At 33.0% G+C, this 18474-nt stretch overlaps 1 protein-coding gene across 5 annotated transcripts in view; it reads right to left on the bottom strand.

The window, feature by feature from the left end:
• Nucleotides 1-18474, bottom strand: part of COL19A1 (collagen type XIX alpha 1 chain) — a 296141-nt gene that overhangs the window by 201251 nt on the left and 76416 nt on the right. For 4 of the 5 annotated variants that reach the window (XM_016157628.2, XM_036219122.1, XM_036219111.1 and 1 more), the window contains exons 10-11: nt 8363-8407; nt 5979-6023 (exon numbers count right to left, since the gene is read on the bottom strand). The exons of the other annotated variant lie outside the window; for it this stretch is intronic. In XM_016157628.2, coding sequence (XP_016013114.2) covers nt 5979-6023; nt 8363-8407 — 90 coding nt within the window. The remainder of the gene's footprint in view (nt 1-5978; nt 6024-8362; nt 8408-18474) is intronic. 5 annotated transcript variants of the gene reach the window in all.

The raw sequence follows: 18474 nt of genomic DNA, 5'->3' as shown, positions 1-18474 counted from the left end.
CTATAAGCTCTACTATATAAACATAATTTTAAGAATTAAAATTACACTGTAAGTCATGGAAGAAGGAGAAGAATAAATATCCTAACATCTAAATCTATTCAACTTTTTTACTCTGAAGTGGAGTTTAAGTATCATATTAAAATAAGAAAAAGTTTGTCTCATTTGTGTTCAATTTATTATAAAAGTGACCTCATTTTTACCCCTTCACATATCCATACTTTGCAGCCGAATATCATCAAGAGGTGGCATCTATTTTCCCATTCCTTGAATGTGGGCTGGTTTTGAGACTTGTTTTAGCCAACTGAATGTGGCATGCTAGTTCTGAGCAGGGGACATCAAGAGGCCTTATATGCTCTGCTTGCTCTCTTTGGATCCCTGTCTTTATCTTAAGAACAAGACCAAGATATTCATTGGAGGATGAGTAGACATGTTATCTGTCAGAGCCAATCTAGACCAGCCATTCTTAGCCAATCTGCCTGTTGAGAAGAAATATATAAGCAAAAGATCAATTGAGACTAGAGAATCAATGAGCTAAGCCCAGTCCAAATTGCTAACCCATAGAATTACAACTTAGGTAAATGAAACTTGTTTTTAGCCACTATATTTTGGGGTAATTTATTACATGATAGTAACTAACTAACATATCCTCTTGTCTTTTGCTTACTTGTTGAGAAATAAAATTAGGAGGTAATATTAGGCAACTAAAAATTATATATAATTATATAAAATCTATTTTCACAAACTATCAATATTCAATTTTTTTTTTTTTTTACATATTTTGGCTGTTGAGAAGATTAACACCAATGAGTACCTTTTACTTATGAGGTACTATGTAATACCTACAACAATCCCAAGAAGTAGGAATTATCTTTATTTTATAGAAAAGGAGACAGGTAAAAAAAAAATGTTAAGATTCACATAGCAATCATGACAGAGCTGGACTGGAACATGGAACACAGGAATATATAAATCCATTTATTCTACGATAAGTCATCATCAGGTCCACAAGTCAAGTCTAGGCTCTTTTTGTAGTTGTATTTTAGAAACTAGGAATGTGTGCTCTCTACTGAATGACCTAGATGCTGCCTTCCAAATTTTCTGAAGAATGCTTTATGTATATGATATGACTTATTAACTTGGGCCTCTTCTCATTCTCTAACAAATTTTAAATGACCAAAATATCATAGTTACCTTTTAAAAGTCTCAATTCAAATTTTATATGTAATTACTATAACAACCGAATGAAAAAGTGACTAATGTAAAAATACATTCTAGTGTAAAGGTCTTGATTTATTTGTTACCATAATTGTTATTTCTGGTAACAAATGATTGCAATTGATTGCCTGATTGACTATAATCTCATAGTATTTGATGCTAAAAGTCAATATTTTACTTATTTACTGGCAGGCAAACATTTATTTGTGGTGCTAGTATAAAAATAGTAAACATCTAACTTTTATTGCTATGAATTAAGTATGAAATTTTAATCAATTTATGAGAAATAAAGCTGCCAATCATGCTTATTAACCTAGTATTTATGTATCAGTACTACAGGGTGCTGATACATTTTTAATACTGAAAACAAAAAGCAACAAAATAACAGGAAATGGAGTCAGTGTTGCTTCTCTTTAGTAATGACTTGACCAGAAACTAAAATGAATGATTAAGCTATAAAATAAATAAGATCATTTTCTAGGAAGCATTTCCATTTCACCTACCAGATCTTCAAAAGCAACTACCAAAGGCAAAAGACTACACATCATACATAAAATCAACACTAAGTCTAAATATATTTTATTTTAGTTTGGCCTATGAAAATTTAAATTATGTTATCTGAAAATTTCCCTATGTTGACTGTTTATAGAAGAAATGCACATGATTGGATATATGGCTTATAAATAACCTCAGATAATTTTGGAGTAGTAAAGTATACTTGTTCTTTACCATAAATTGTTACAGACATTTTAATAATTTTATTCATTTGAATATCACATTTTATACAGAATCCCAAAATTATACTGGTTAAATAAATCATCTAAGAAGAATAATCAATGGAAGAAAAGCTCCAGTGAATTCTGTCAGGTAAAAATATTTGCAACAGCCATAAAACCATAGTAATAAATATTTAACAGAATTTTCTGATTTAAATAAATATCTTATATTATGCAGCATTTTAGGACCTAGATAACACTCTGGTAACAGAACAATAAAAACCATAATTTTCACTGGAAATTTACAACAATTTTTCAAAGTTTTAAGAGGTGAATTAAAGACAGAACCATATGCATTTATTTGTTTTGTAATTGTGTTTACTGTTATTAGTTTAACTAAGAGTAGAAGAAAAGACCAGTAATCAAGATGATCAAAGTAGGTAATGCCTATAAGTTTAAACAATAATAAGCCAGAACCTGCTTCACCATGAACACTCTTAGCTACAGAAATGTCAAATGTTGGATACTGTCCATATCCCCTTCATGGTTCATGAAGAAAAGCTCATTTGATTGTTCTTTTTTCCTTTTCACTAAACTTAAGTGATCTTTAAGAGACCAGATCATTTTAATTCCTCAAATGGAAAAGTTCCGCACTAGTGGAAACATTTTAGATCCTTGTAATGATTTGCCACTAAATGTGCCCATGTTAACTTAAATGCCACTCTTGAGTGAATTGAAATTGACATTTTATCTAGAAAATATAGGAAAAACGTTAGGAAAAGTGTGGCATAGGTAGCAGTTGCCACTTGTTTCTCTCTCATGATCAAATGATATTTAACAATAAAATTCAGTAGAATCACATTTAACACTGAAGAAATTAATTTTTAAACTTCAGGGCTGGAATGACACCATAAAAGAATGACAATTTAAAAAGCAAACTAAATCACATTATTTGAAGCAATTAGTAATATTAAAAATATTAAATACTATAACAAAGCAAATATTTACATCTGCTTTTTTATTTGCTGCTTCTTTTCATAAATGTAACCAAATAATACTCCTATTTTCACAAGGACTACAAATAAAAACTTGGGCTCAGGGTTTATGAATGATGATTACTTCCATGAACCTATGCTAAATGACCTTTTTCCAATGTGATGTTCAGAGTTTTAGTTCATACATTTACATTTGATCATTTAACAAGTCTGACTGCATCATTGCTAGGAAGATTGACAATATGAGGATAACGGTCACCACAAGCGTAGACTCTCCATTTTGTTCACTGAGTAGTTGCCCACACAACACCTACAAAAATATTAAAGGAACCTAAGGAAAATCCCCCAAGGAAGGGATGTTTAAGATCACTCCCATAGGAACAGAGATGCCAGAATATGGACCTTAGCTAGGGGGACTATTCCTCAGCCAGAGTATAGATCTCATTCCTCCTGCCTCATGAACAGTGCTATTAGAATCAATGCTCATAATTAGAGATGATGCTCACCTGACTTTGCCAGCCAGGAATGGAAAGCTGAGATGAGGTCACTTCTACATGTCTAAATGATAAATAAGACCAGGATAAACCTGGAAATAGCTGTCTTTTGGGAGAGCCCTGACAGTATAAGTAACTTATTTTTGAGAGAATGAACCACCCCTTTGAATTATTTTTACTCAAGGACTGACTTGGCTGAATTGTGTTTGCCCAGATATTATCTGAGTTTTTGCCATTGTAAATCGCTATCAACTGAGGAATATACTTTCAAATGAGGTCCTCTATACTTGTTTAAGTTTCATGGGTTCTCTGGACTAAAATCAGCATGTTTAACACATTAAGGAACCTCTTCATCTGGCTTAAGAGTTGAACTGGCCGGAAGGCTAGTTTTCCAGCCATAATGAAAAGCAGCAGATTTCTCTACTTGGTTTATACTGAATTAAAGAAATAACAACTGAAAATCATCAGATAGTATTTCATTTTTGACAGTTGATATAATTTTTCTTTTTTTGCTCAGTAGCCATGTGTTTTTGGTAGATATGACTTCTCTGAAAAACTTCCTGAATTATTTTATTTTGAGACTAATTAATTTTGTCATTTAAAACAGTCAAACTTTAAATACCATGAAGGCCACAATAAGGTAATTAAAGAAGAAAAGTAGGTTTTATAGTACCTATGTACTCAGTTTTCTACAAAGAACAAAAATTCAAATTAGATGGTTTTTGTTCATAAAACAACTTATGTTGTAAACAGTTTAAGAATATCATGCTGGTGTCACATGAAAGTGAGTGCTTCACATTTCTTATTTAACTAATCTAGAAAGAAAAAGTTTATAATCTAGAAAAAAAAAGATGACCTCAGTTATTTATTTTATGGAAAATATATGTGGTTAAAATCAGAATGCATAACATATAACACTGAAAAAATAATATATTTGATATATGGTAAATAATAGAGAATGTATTTTTAACATAAGGGTTATGTGAATCTTACATCTGACTATAGACCATTTGCATTCTAACTTCCATTCAAGTGTTGTCTTTTTGTAGCTTTATTTCTTCCAGATATCTCAGTCGTTCTCCATAAATATTTTCACCTTATAGTGAAATTGACTACTTGAAAGTAAATGTTCATCAATATGAGAAATTAGAAGGGAAATCTTTGAAGTCATATATATTGAATGTTTTTCAATACCTCAGAGCCTGTGAGAATCAATTTGTTACTGAGTAATACCAACTATATATAAAAATATCAAAATAACCACTAATATTTTAGTGAGATGCTGACTTTAAATTACAAGGAACATATCTGTTTTTCTTGATTATTCTCACTAATTCCTATAGGTAAAATTCCATTAAATAAAACAGGAATATGTGTTAATAAAGTATTTATTTAAAGGCATGGCCTTGCAATAACTTATTCTAAAGCAAAAACATTCTCGGGATTTTTAAGAAGAGCAACTCACTTTTAAATGTCATCACTTAATAGAATTATCCTCAGTTATGATTATATGACTATCTATCCTTTTTTCTCCCTCCCAGTTCTATGAGCAAAATAATTATTCAGTAGTTTTACAACATGTGTAGTTTATCTTATAATTATAGTAAATGCCCATTCTGTCTACAAACACTTATTGAAGAAGCAAATAATTGATCACCACCCAGAAAACTAAATAGAGGCGATACTTTCTAATTTGAGATGATCTCGTCCCCTCTCTAGACCTCCTTCTTGCTGTCCAATTACTTGACATCTTATTAAATAAAGGAATGGCATTTTTTTTTGTTCTATTTAAAAATAAAGGTAGAGTTATAAAATGCAGAATAATTCAAAACAATTGCCTAAAGGGAAATTTTGACTAAATTACTTCCCAATCTCTGTACTTTCAGTGGAAAGCTGCAAATGTGTAAAACAATGGCTGCTAGACAGTTAGGTTAAATGCTTCCCTCAGCTCCTATCTGGCCCTCTCCATAAGGTTTTCTTTGCCACTGGGGCTGTTAACCATTAACCATGTGTGGTTTAAGGAGTCCACTATAACTCAATATAAAATATTGCACAACCTATGTTGTTTTCCTACATCTTGCCCCTACCATTTAAACCATCCGTATATTAAACTCCTTCAAACTATTCTGAGTGTTCCATCTCTTTTCTGTTGAACCTTATTACAGTTAGTTCTTACTTATGACCTCAGGAAAATTTCACTAATAAACCAGGTGTATATATAAACAAAGCATTTATTTAACGACTTGGACATCTAGTGTATCAATGATGCTATAACAAAAATATAATGCTTAGTAAATGTCTGAATCATTTACATATTGATGGAATGTATTTAACAAGAAATGTCTAGATATAACTACTATCTGAACATGTTTAGAAAGATTTCTGACACACATTAATATATGAAGTTTACCTTAATTGAAGGAAATATTTTCAATCATTTCTATAAAATTATCGAATTGCTTATATGAAAGCACAAAACAGGTTAGATATTCCACTTCAAAATATTTTCAAGAACATAATTTATTTTTACAAATGTGTATGTAAAGAGAGATATTTACCTTTTCACCAATTTCTCCTTTGCTGCCTTTAAAACCTTGCTCTCCCTGCAGGAGAGAAATGTATATAAGAATAGGAAACTACTTTTAACACATATAATTATTATTATAATAATGATAACATGTCTAACATTGAAAAAATCAATAATTATAAAGAATATTTCTAATATGTAAGCTCTAAACCAATATTAATTTATATAAAATTTAAATATTGCTAAATACCGAAGGGACAATTTTCTAGAGTACAAGCAGCTTCACTACTTCCAATGCAATTTAATCTTCATAAAACTTAATTTCCCCATGTATAGTACCTTTCTCATAGATGTTTCTAGAATTGAAAGCATCAACAAAGTGCCTGGCATAGACTAAGTCAGCCATTATTGTCATTAATAGTATTTATTTCACTAGATTCAGTAGAAACATCCTCCTCAAAGTGATTTCTACAGAACACTGTTTCAGTGAGAGTTGCATGAGGGACGAGTTCAGTTTGAACTCTCGAGTTCTGGCTCCAACTCCAATACCAGTGTCATGCTGTTCACCACCTAGATCGCCTGCCTCTCAGCCTCAGGAAGGGGACTGGCTCCCGAACGACCACCATATTTATTCTCAGTGGTATAAGTCCCCTGTTCTTCAGCTAAACCCTCTCTGATCTGACAAGCTTATTTTCCCACTTAATTTTGCACAGATATTTATACTACTGATGTCTTATTATATAGTCAACAAATATTCATTGAACACCAAATATATGTCAGACACTCGTGACAACATAGCCAGCAAGTAAGTCTCCAGGATGGGTCATATTCACCCCTCCACCCCTAAGAAGCACTCAGTAAACATTTCCTGAGTGCACCAAGATAAGGATGAAGGGTTTCTTATCTCTAAGTTCTTTTCCGTAATGCTTCAATGAGGTAACACTTAATATGATTAAAATTTGTGTTTTAAAAAAAGAAATGCCAGCTTTTTATTATATGTACAGTCTCCTTATGTATACTCTATATATAATACATAAAATCAACTATATGTATTCGTGTATATGTAAATATACAAACATGATTAAATAATTATTTCTGCTTCATCTACCCTCAAAAAAGGTATCATGAAAGAAAATAGGTTAGTATTTGGGTATATATGCCACTGAATGCATGTTCTATCTGTTTTTCTACCATTTTTTCCTAAAATATAGACTTTAACTTGATCTGTTAATTCAAGCTGACATCGAAGCCACTAAACACGCCCAGTACATTAGCCACAGTGAGAGCATGATGCAGCCACCACAAACAGCTGCTGGAAAGTCCAAAACTATTTCCCAACAGATAAATCTGCACATCCCTTGGCTTGCAACTTGACTCTCAGATGCAGCACATGCTGTATCAATGGGTTTTGTCTAGAATTGCTGTGAAAAAATTCAGGAGCTGCCATTTCATCACCACTGGTTCAATCTTATTATCTTTATCAAGCCAAGTAAAGGAAGATTTTTCAAAAGTTATATCTATCAATAAGTGCATTTCTTTCTTAGTGGTAATTTTTAGCTAGAGAAAAACCTAGATGTAATAGTAACTTCTTGACATCTTGTTGCTAAGACCTATAAGACCTCTCCAGAGCATAGAAAGGATGTACTTGGCTACAGTGGGCATCTAGGATTGCATCGATAATGCTCCTCCTATGGTAGGATTATCTGAGTGGTATAACTACAGCTGGCCCCAGCTAAAGTGGCTCCCTACCTCTCCAGGAAATTGGAATAGACCAGTCTCTGTGTTTCTAGTAATGCCAGTCATATATATCAATACCTCTTCCCAAGAGGAGAAAGCAGCCTTTGGACAGTAAAAGGGTATAAGAGAAGCTCACCTTGGTTAAGAGAAAGATACTAGACACAGAAAGAAGGAGCCTAGCCAATTCAAAAATCCCTGTCTATTGTAAATTTAACATTTTGAAGAGATTAGTTGTAGCATCTTTGTAGTATTTAATATTTTATGTCATTGTAATTATGTTTAGCTCAACCTGGAATATACAAAAAGGAAGATAAATACAACCAAAGGTAGTAAAAACTGTTCCATTCTTCATTTTAGATTGACAAATAACAATGAAGACATTTCCAGAGCAGCTATGTACACTCCCATGGCACCCAGCAAGCACAACTGTTGAGTTCTCTGGAGGAGAGAGTTGCTAAAGCTCTGAGAAAGCTCTCTCCTAGTGTGGTTGGCCCCTTTGAGAAGGGCTTTCTTCCATGGGTTCTCTTTGGAAAAATCTGTCAGTGGCTTTCTGAAAGAGGCTTTCTTCCAGGAAATTAAGTTTCATCAAATACATTTTCTGAACCTTTACCGTATTATGTACAAATTCAGTTCTTAAGATGTTAAAATTCTTATAGGAAACATTCAAAAACTCTTTACCTTCTGGCCAGGTAAGCTTGGAGCCCCATGTAAACCATTTCCACCCTAAAAGAATAAAAGTTATTAGCCATTAAAAAAAAAGAAAGAAAGAAAATTTTTTTGCAGTCCTTAACAACTAACTCTAACGTGACAGGGAAAGATAGCCTATTACTGAATGTCTATTAAGTGCAGGGGCTTTCCATCTGTCCCTTATCTCGCAAATCCAGGACCAGTACTTCCATTTACCAAAGAAGAAAGCGGAAGCTCTGAGAGGTTCAATAACATGCCCAAGGTCCCTCAGCTAGAGATTTGAATTGAGGTCTCTGACTCTACAGTCCATTATTTCCCACATGCTATTTAGTATCCTTCTTTTCATTTTCTCAGTTTCAAACTTCTGGGCACATTAAAGTCTGAGCCAGGGACTATTCTTACAACAAAGCTATCAGGTAGGCACTATTGTTATGATTATGTTATTACAGATGATTACACAATTAATAGGAGATAGAATTGAAATTTGAACTCACATACATCAGCTTTGTGCACCTAACCACTACCCTACACTCACTCATGGAAAAGATTTAATTCTGGCTTCTAAATGATCTCTTGCCTAAAAACTGAAGCTAGCTAGCTAGCTAGCTAGCTATTCTCTCTCTCCCTCTCTCTCTCTCTCCCTCTCTCTCTCTCTCTCTCTCTCTCTCTCTCTCATCTATCATCTACCTATCAATCATCTATCATCTATCTACACACACATATGCATGTTTACTTTCTTGCTTTTATCTGTTGAATGCTTTTAGACCAATTTAGAAGACATACTCAATGTCATTTTACTTGAAACAATTATTTGGGAGAGGTTTTAGTTGCTTCCATTCATCTGATTTCTGTCTTGCGTAAAAAGGTTTCTAGCACATGCCCATCAGTTTCCATTACTGGAATTCATGGGTCATCTCTTTGACAAGTCTGGTTTGTGACACCAGCATACCAGTTAGAATAAGATACTCCTGGGAGGATGTGCATATTCTCGAAGGGGGCTTAGGAATTTGCCTGCCAATAGAAATTGACTTCAGCTCCTGAGTCTTCAGGTGTAGACAGGTTAAAATAAACTCATGATCCTACTGACCTGCATTATTTTTAGCAAACATTTATAATTAACTTATAAGGCAATAGTTTTTTAAGTATTACCTAGAATAAAGTTAGATATCATTTCTTAGAATTCCTTATATAAAATTCAAATATACAAAGAAAACTATCGCATCTTTAAACCTTAAAGTAACAATAATATAGTATGTCTAATTCTAAAGCAATCTTTATTTTTCATTAATTAATTCATTTTTGGAAAGTTTTAATCATTTTCATCAGAGGTGTGCTGCTGTATACATGCATGCTTATTTTAAAGACTTATGCTTTTCTTAGATTAAATTACCTAAATGTTCCCCAGAATAACTGCTATCATCATACTACATACTAAACACTAAAGGCAAAACATTGTTGCTAGTGTAATTAACTATTGAAGCATCAATAAAATATTATGTACTTATCTACATAATAAATATTTGTATTACTACAATTTTTTGTTATATTTCTAGACCTCAGGCATCACACAAAGATGTTAGAAACTTCCAATTTCATTTGATCAAGTAATAGTAAAAGTACATTTGATGCCAGGGAACGTTCCATGGAAATTAATACTCTGCTACTCACAGCAGGAATATGTTCACTTGTCTATAAAGAGCAGAATTATTTTCATCAGGTGGTCCAATATAATGTTTTATATCATATTACAAGTTACACATAATAGCAAGATATAACATGTAATCCAGTAACAAACACTGATAACAGTATACATTGCCAAAAATTTTTTTTGGAAAAAAAAGTAGTGACAATATCTCCTCTTTTTCTTTGCTCACAGCCTACTCCTAGGTCCCTTGTGCTCTGAGTCCTGGCACCTAAAGTCTGACCTTTAGCATACGTCAGGTTAGGGTTACACCCAGACAAACTGTTAATTGGATACTATAATTCTCTAAAGCTGTGATATTAAGAATTCTCTCTTTAAAAACCTGTGTTTAATAAACACGGGGTTTTTGTTGCAATTTAAATGTGTTTTTCTATGGCCAGTGTTATTTGGTCTCTGCTCTTTCTTGACAAAAAATTTGTAAACATAACTCTAAGCTCCAAGATAGATAACCCAGTGGACACCACTGCTCACTCTGATAGGATATGAGTCAGTGTCGCTGTCACACTAACATGTGGAAGACTCTGAGGTACTGTTAAAACTTTTGAAGCTTAAAGTTTGCAACTCTGGTATTCAGAAACATATTTTTGTCCTCACTGATTTTCTTGAAGTTACCAGAAATGTCTTACCTACAAACTTATAATCATTTAAAATTGTTTGTCATTTTTCTACTCCTCGAGGGATAACTTAGCATATTTGTTTTTGTTTCTATCTCAAAAAAAGAGAGCTGTATTAACTAGCATAAAAACTAAAAGAGAAAATAGTCTTTGAGAACAAAATGTTGTCTAACAGATGATGCCTCTGTCAGGACTTTATTTAAAACCTAATTGATGTCAACAGAATAAGTCCTCCTTCATGCTCACTCTGAAGTGCAGTTTTAAAGCTCTGGTGCCTCATGCACGTTGGATTAAATTAAATTCTACACAATAAATGTCTACCTAAGATTACTGGATGGGCAGATATTAGTTGCTTTGTCTGAACTACATTGTTTCTCCTTCCTCTCAGTCTCAGCATGAGATAAAAAGAAGACGCTTCTCCTCTGGCTTCCAATCAGTGTTTTAGACCATAATTAAAACAAAATTATCATTGATGTTTCCCACAGCAACCAAAACTTTTAAAACTTGTTTCCGAGGCATATGCTTCCTATTACAGGATTTCCATCAAAGGCCCTGTGTCTCTCTCCTGTTACGAATTCAAGCTACAGATGGGCAAATGAATAAATGAATAATGTAAAGCAGGGAAAAATCTTAATGCTGCTGCTGATAGCACTGCTGCCATGTTATTACTATAATACCGAGCATGTCTTCAACTTTATGGTGCAATCAAAAGCATCCTTTCTAGAATTCAAAGTAATCCCTTTGAGAAGCTTTTGAAGGAAAAAAAAAAAAAAACGGGTATAATATAGGACTAGCTGGTGGCTTTCTGAAAAACTGATCGAAGTATTTCATTTTACCTCCCTTTTATCACTGCACATATCCTTGAAGTAAATACTGCTAGGCATAAAAGATAAATTAATAGTTTTCCTGATTCCTTTGACACTGGAATCAATGTCTTATTATGCAGGGAATACATGTCATCTGAAGGACACTTGATAAGGAATCACACTCCCAGAGCTAGTACCAATAAAGCTAGTACCAATGAGACCAAAGAAAAGTAGATTAAGTAGTAAACAAAAATTTGCTAATAACTAGATCTAAACTCAGAAAATAGAAAGTTATGTATTGGGTTGCGGTGTTTCTTTTCTTTACACATTCAGCTTTTGATTAAAAAGTCCGAGATCCTATTATAACATTGTTTCTATATTTAAAAAATTAATGTTACCTATCATATCACATATGTTTTCCAGGAACATAATCTTTTGTATGAATTTAGTATGTTTGGAAATATATCAATATTTTACCACTAATTCATATTAATTAAGAAAAAATTTACTTTAGTGTTAATGTTGAGTAAAATAGTTGGAAGAAACATCTGAAATGGAATTCTAGAATTCTAGCATAAAAGCCAGTAAAAGAGGTAGCCAAAAGTAAATCTGATTCTGATTTCATTTTTGACTACAGTCTTGCTTTATTCAGTACATAATCTTTGAAAATTTAATTTTCATATGGTTCTTAAATTGTTGGCACTAGAATATTTAGGGAAATAAAGTATTTAACTCCTATTTTTTCCAGATACCGCATACAATTTTATATCAAGGAAGAGTTTTTGAATTCTTTATATTTGCTAAATCTTTAACGCAGCTAACACATAGGGATACATTATTACATTCATGCTCAGGAGACAAATTTAAAACATTCTTAATCATAAAATAAATAAGATGCTACTATTACTTATTTTTATGGGTCATTTCAAAGAAGGGGAATCCAGCCCACCAAATGTAACATATGGCTGATATGTTACTAATCATAGTAATGTATGTATGGGGAGTTAGTAACAACAGAACTCAACGTCTAGTATCTCAAAACCTTCTAACCCAAGTGTGTAAGCACATGCAGGTGCTCATATCTAGGAAACAAGAAGGATGGGTATTCTTGATTATAGGGACAAGTAGAAATTCATACACTTATATTTACCACATCCACCAAAGAATCTGTTGAGTATTGACTCTACTTAAAGCTTCTTAAAGTTAATTGCTGTTTAATTGCAGAGAGCAAAACAACAAACAAAAATTCTAGGTATGGATACTAAAACAATGTTTTCTGAACCCAAATTAACCTTCCCCAAATTTCTGCCCATTGGTCTTATTTCACATGGGAAAAAAAAAATCTATGAGTTACTGTACATGACATCTCTTTGTGTCACTATTGAGCCTTTTATTCAGTAAAACAATCACTTTTTAAATGATAGTTTGTGTATTTACCCCCCCCAAAAAAAAACTGAAAACATTTATCCACAAAGATATATACACCCCAATGTTCACAGAAACATTATTCATGATGACCAAGACATGGAAGCAACCAAGGTATCCTATGATAGATGACTGCATAAAGAAGATGTGATACACATACACAATGGAATATTACTCAACCAGCCATAAGAAAAGATGAAAAACTGCCATCTGCAACAACATGGATGGATCCTGAGATAATTGTGCTAAATGAAATAAGTCAGACAGAAAAAGTTAAAAACCATATGATTTCACTCATATGTGGGCTATAAAACTGAAAGCAATAAACAAACCTAACAAACGAACAGATAATTCATGGACACAGACTGTGTTGTAATGGTTACCAGAGGGAAGGAGGAGGGGAGAGGTAGATAGGAGTTAAAAGGGGTCAAATATTTAGTCATGAAAGAAAATCTAAATTTGGGTGGTGAGCACACAATGTAATACATATGACAATGTTGAATTGTACACTTAAAACTTATTTAATTTTGTTAATCAATGTCACCTCCAATAATTTTTAATTTAATAAACAAACAAACAAACAAATAAATAAATAATAGTTTGGAGTCCCTTGATATTATGGTCACTGTTCTCTGGGCACATACTGGTCAGCCAATATTAAGTCTTTTAAAATGTAGCACTCAGAATTCAGCATATCATTCCAGAATCAGTCTCATCCTCACAGAATAGGGAGCAAGACTATTACACACACACACACACACACACACACACACACACACACACTACCTTGTTCTGAATATTATACTGCCTCCATTAATGCAACTTGCTTTTTTAGTGCTAAATTGTTTACATAAGTTGAGCTTGTGGTCAGCTACAACCATTATGATTTCCTTTCAAAGGGGATATATTTTACAATCCTGTATGAAATTAATTGAATACAAATTATTCAATTATTTAAATTAAATAAGCTATTTAAATTAAAAAATAAAGTTGAAATAGTTTAAAGAGGTAAACATTTCTTTTCATATATAGCAAAGTTAGGGGATTGAGCCTTGGCCAATGTTGTAGAACCCATTACAAACCTGGGCTCCTATGTAATTGCAATGATTTTCTTAAAGTAAGTTTGCCAAGAACAAGTGTTTGGGCTTTTTGTTTTATTATTAGACTGGCTGTAAGAAAGTTTTTAAGTAAACCTGAAACTTCCTAGAAGTACTAGGGAAATAGAAGACACTCAATATGAATCATCTACTGAAATATCTAAAGTATAGAAATTAAAGTCTGAATCAAGTATTCTAACCTGTGAAAGATGATTTAAGATATTAAGAGGATGGTGTCATCCGTAAGCTCCTAATTGAGGAAAGTGAGATACCAGTAACTGCAAACTATTTCCTGTCCAAAGTATTCCTCGTGATGAGTAATTTATAGTTCTACTCCATATCAATTACTTCTACTGTAGCTTAAATGCACTGAAGTCATTGGTTACTTATCTTTAGCCTTGAAGTAAATGGTTGCAAAGATATGGAGAAAGAGCATGTCTTAATACTGTTACAAGAAAGTCGGAAGATTTTAAAACCTAGTTTGGAAAAAAAAAAAAAGAGAGAAAAATAACCTGAATATTTATGCTTGAGAGGGAAAGGAGAATGTCATTTCTCCAAGAGAAAAAGGGAAGCAAATTCTAGAGCTGCACACATTTCTATTACATTTCATTCTAGGAAGCAATGTCTATAAGCTTTGCTATGTAGATAAGAGAGACTCTTACCCTCCTACTCCCCTCAAGCATGCTTTTGCAGAAAGTACAGAAGACATGCACTGAAGTATTGCTGCCATTGGGGGCCTTTTCCAATCTGCCCCACTCAGCAGAGTTTTCTAATAATTATCCTCTATTTCTTCCTTCTATTAGCCTAGGGCTAAGTCCACTTGAGTTCTGAACAACTCAACAAATGTTTATCCAGAACCAATCAGGTGCCATATGTGGGGCCAGGTGCCAGGGATTCAGGGGTGAGAGAAATACCAAGTCCTTGTTCTTCTGGAGCTCATACTGGGGACAAAGACACAAACTATATTGGTAATGTAAATAACATGCTATGTGAGCAGGGTGAATGGGGCTGTTAAATCTGTTGGTGGCCAGGGAGACTTCATGAAAAAGATGAAATTTTTCTTGAGTTTTGAATTTAGTAATCTGGGAAAATTGTCTGTGATTATCCTCTCAATTTTCTACCTAACAGTTTCATTCAGTACCTACACTGGCACAGTTGTCCCTGACTTGGCTAGCTAAAAGCTCCTTTAGACAGAGCGGCTTTAGGAGAACTCTAATATCTGAAATTATAGATATCTGTATAAAATACCAATTACATCTTGAAGTTCACTGTATCTCAGCAATCTACATCAAGAACAAAATAATTAGCTACTAAACTATGCAGAGAAACAGAGATTATATGATCTGAGTTATGGAAATATTTTAATATTTATGTGCTAGATTCTCACAGTACATTAAACCAAATAGGAACATTTACAGACTAGGTTCTTGAAATCTGGCTAACTGTTTAGCAAATAAAAGTCAAGTGCCTGGGTGCCAGAGCTACTGCATGTGTCGAGCTTGTCATCCATCTGTTGTGTTCTCTGCCAACTGCTCTACTTGGGGTGCGAGTGGAAGGCATTAGAAGGGAATAGGAAACCATTAAGAAATAAAATTAACTACAGAGTGAGCAAGCTTCTTTTTCTTTTTCCTGTCCTTCTATTACCTCTGTCCTTCTCATGTTTCTGCTTATTTTAGTGTTATATTGCAACAATAAACTACCCAGAGATAAGACAATTAAATGAGACTTCCTTCATGTAAAGGAAGTTATTTTTCATGAATAATTCAAATATCATTCTTGTAACTTTTGTAAGTGAAGCCAACAAGTGGGCTGATGAAATTGAGTTCTTTGTGGTCATTTTTTTTTTCTGTGAATTTTGGCTATGGTAAAGAAGTTCCATCCTATATCCAGATTTGGCTATACTTTCACTTATTGTGAAATGGTCTGAAAGCAGAAATATACAGATGAGACTCTGTTTAAGAGATATTTTCTCTAATATAGATCTCCTACTTGTTTTTTAACCTTGAAATTTCACAGGAAGGAAATATCTCATTGTTAGAATAAAACTGAATTGTCCTTTTTCCTCTTCCTCATTAGTTTTGATTGCAACAATAAATTGTCACATATAAATAGGCATTTTAACTTTATTTTTAACTTTTTTAAATTGGGAAGGACTCTGAAACTAATTTTAATTCTAAATTTCAATGGAAAATTAGATGAAACTAGATAATACAGAGAGAAAGTCAAATGACTTCTAAAAATTCTCTGGTTTTTTCAATAAACACCTATAAGTTTCTGAGTTTCTGAGACATTAATGCTACATCTGGACCAGAGCTGTCACAGAGTTCATTATAATTCATAACAGCTACCAGCCTTGTCTGCACTTTCATAAACTGCAAAGCATCTGCCTTTATTTCCAGAAGCTCCAGTCTTCTCATAAAATGTCTTTTTAAAAGGAAAATCGAGATTCAAAGACTGCAGTCATTTCATTTTCCAACAGAAAAGAAATACAAAGATAGTTAGGGAACAATGGTTCTGCCCAGTTCAGTCCCATCTCCCTAAAAGACAAGACTTCAGAGTTTATGTTGAAAAGACCCATCACACAAAGCATCTTGTAATGAGAATAGTTAGCCCAGCTATTTTCAAGACAAGCAAATAGGCGACTCTCTCACCGTGTTATCAGATATACTTAAGTGTACTTAATGCATACGGCTTTTTACCTCTAGAAGTTTGATATATATTTTTTTCATAAAGTCATGGTACTAGGTTAAACACTTTAGTTTTTGATTAAATAAATATAGATTTTTATTATATATGTAATATTTTGTGGAAACATAGAGAATTTTTTAAGTTGGGTGTAGAAGAAAGGTTAATCTGGAGAGCATGGCCATGACTAGCCTGACCGGAGGTGGGCATGCAGGGAAAAAATAAAGATCTCCAGAAAGTCAGGTAGGTATGGGAAGTTTAAAAGCATATTTCAAATATAATTTGGAAACCAAACAAAATAAAAGCATAGTTTTCATAATACTTATTTTGAAAGTTAAACCTAGACAAATCCTTTTACTTGGTGAAAAACACAAGATGATGATTTTTAATAGGTGGACACAATTTTTCTGAGGATGGGACAGCCAGAATCTCTAAGGTTTGGTAGACGTATAAAGGGATCCACAGATTTTAAGGGAAGGGACACAGCCTTTTTCGGAGCAGAATGTAGGAATCTCTTTGTACTGTTCCCTCTGTAGGCTGCAGGCAGATGAATTTATCTAATTTGAAACTGTCTGTGCAAAGGAAATCTGGTTACTTGAGCTACCTCAAGTAATATGGTAGAGCTGCAAGAGCTATGGATTCATGTGGATATAGATTCAAATTCTCATTCCACCATTTGTTAGATACGAAACTTTGGAGAAGTTTTAATTCTAAGTCTTAGTTTCTTAATCTGTGAAATAGGGATGACAACTCTTACTTCATAGAGATATTGTGAGGAATTAATAAACTGATATAAATAAGTCCCTTGACAATGTTTAGCTCATAATAATTATTGTGTAAATGGCTGCTATTATTATCATTATAAAAGTTTATACTAAAATATATTTTGGTTAAATAAAAAATTCATTGGTTTGCTAAGATCTAGTATGTATTAAGAGGTCAAAGTTATCTAAGATATGTGACTTTTAACATTTTTCCACTAAATATATTTTGAATAAATAATGTAAATTCCCTCAAATTAATTCTAATTTAATCTCATAGTAAACCAGAGTTTAGAATACTAGAATCGTCAAACTGTTTTCTTTCAAAATTGTATCTATTGTTAACCAAATCTTTATATATCAGGCACTGAGCTGGCACTTTCATAATCTCATTTAATCTTTAAGACAAAACTAGAAGCAGGCACAATATAATTCCCATTTTATAAAACAGAAAAGTTAGAAGAAACCAAGAGACACGCCCTAAAGAAACAGAAACTAAGAGACATGTCCTAAATTATAGAGTGTGGCTTTGAGCGGGGATTTAAACCGAGCCCGTCTAATATTTGAATGGTACAATAGTGATGGCTATCATTTACTGCATACCTACACCGTGAGAGGCAAATTTAATTTAGTAAAATTTATTTTTCTGTTAAAGTAAACATTTAGGATAAATTCTAGATAACTTAGCAGACATAAAATTGGTTTTAGCATAAACTGAGTTCTATATTCAATTTTTATTATCATATTATTAGAATTTAAGATTATTGTAAAATAATTATTCCTATTTTTTTTAAATCCCCACTTTTCAAAAAACATATCTGATACATGACATACATAAGTGACATAGAGAATGAGGCAATTTTTCATTTGAAATATTCAGGTAATGAATATAAGCATATTTTGAGTGTTATGTTTGGAGGTAACACAGTGAGCAGAATTTGTTCCCTGCATCCAAATCTTCATCTCATTTTCCCTCTGCATACAATGAGGATATGAGTTGTGAGTGCCTGTGT

The sequence above is a fragment of the Rousettus aegyptiacus genome, unplaced genomic scaffold (assembly GCF_014176215.1).
Source record: "Rousettus aegyptiacus isolate mRouAeg1 unplaced genomic scaffold, mRouAeg1.p scaffold_m13_p_1, whole genome shotgun sequence".
Lineage (NCBI taxonomy): Eukaryota > Metazoa > Chordata > Mammalia > Chiroptera > Pteropodidae > Rousettus > Rousettus aegyptiacus.
Note: the sequence above shows the minus strand (reverse complement) of the source record. Positions and strands in the feature narration are given on the sequence as shown.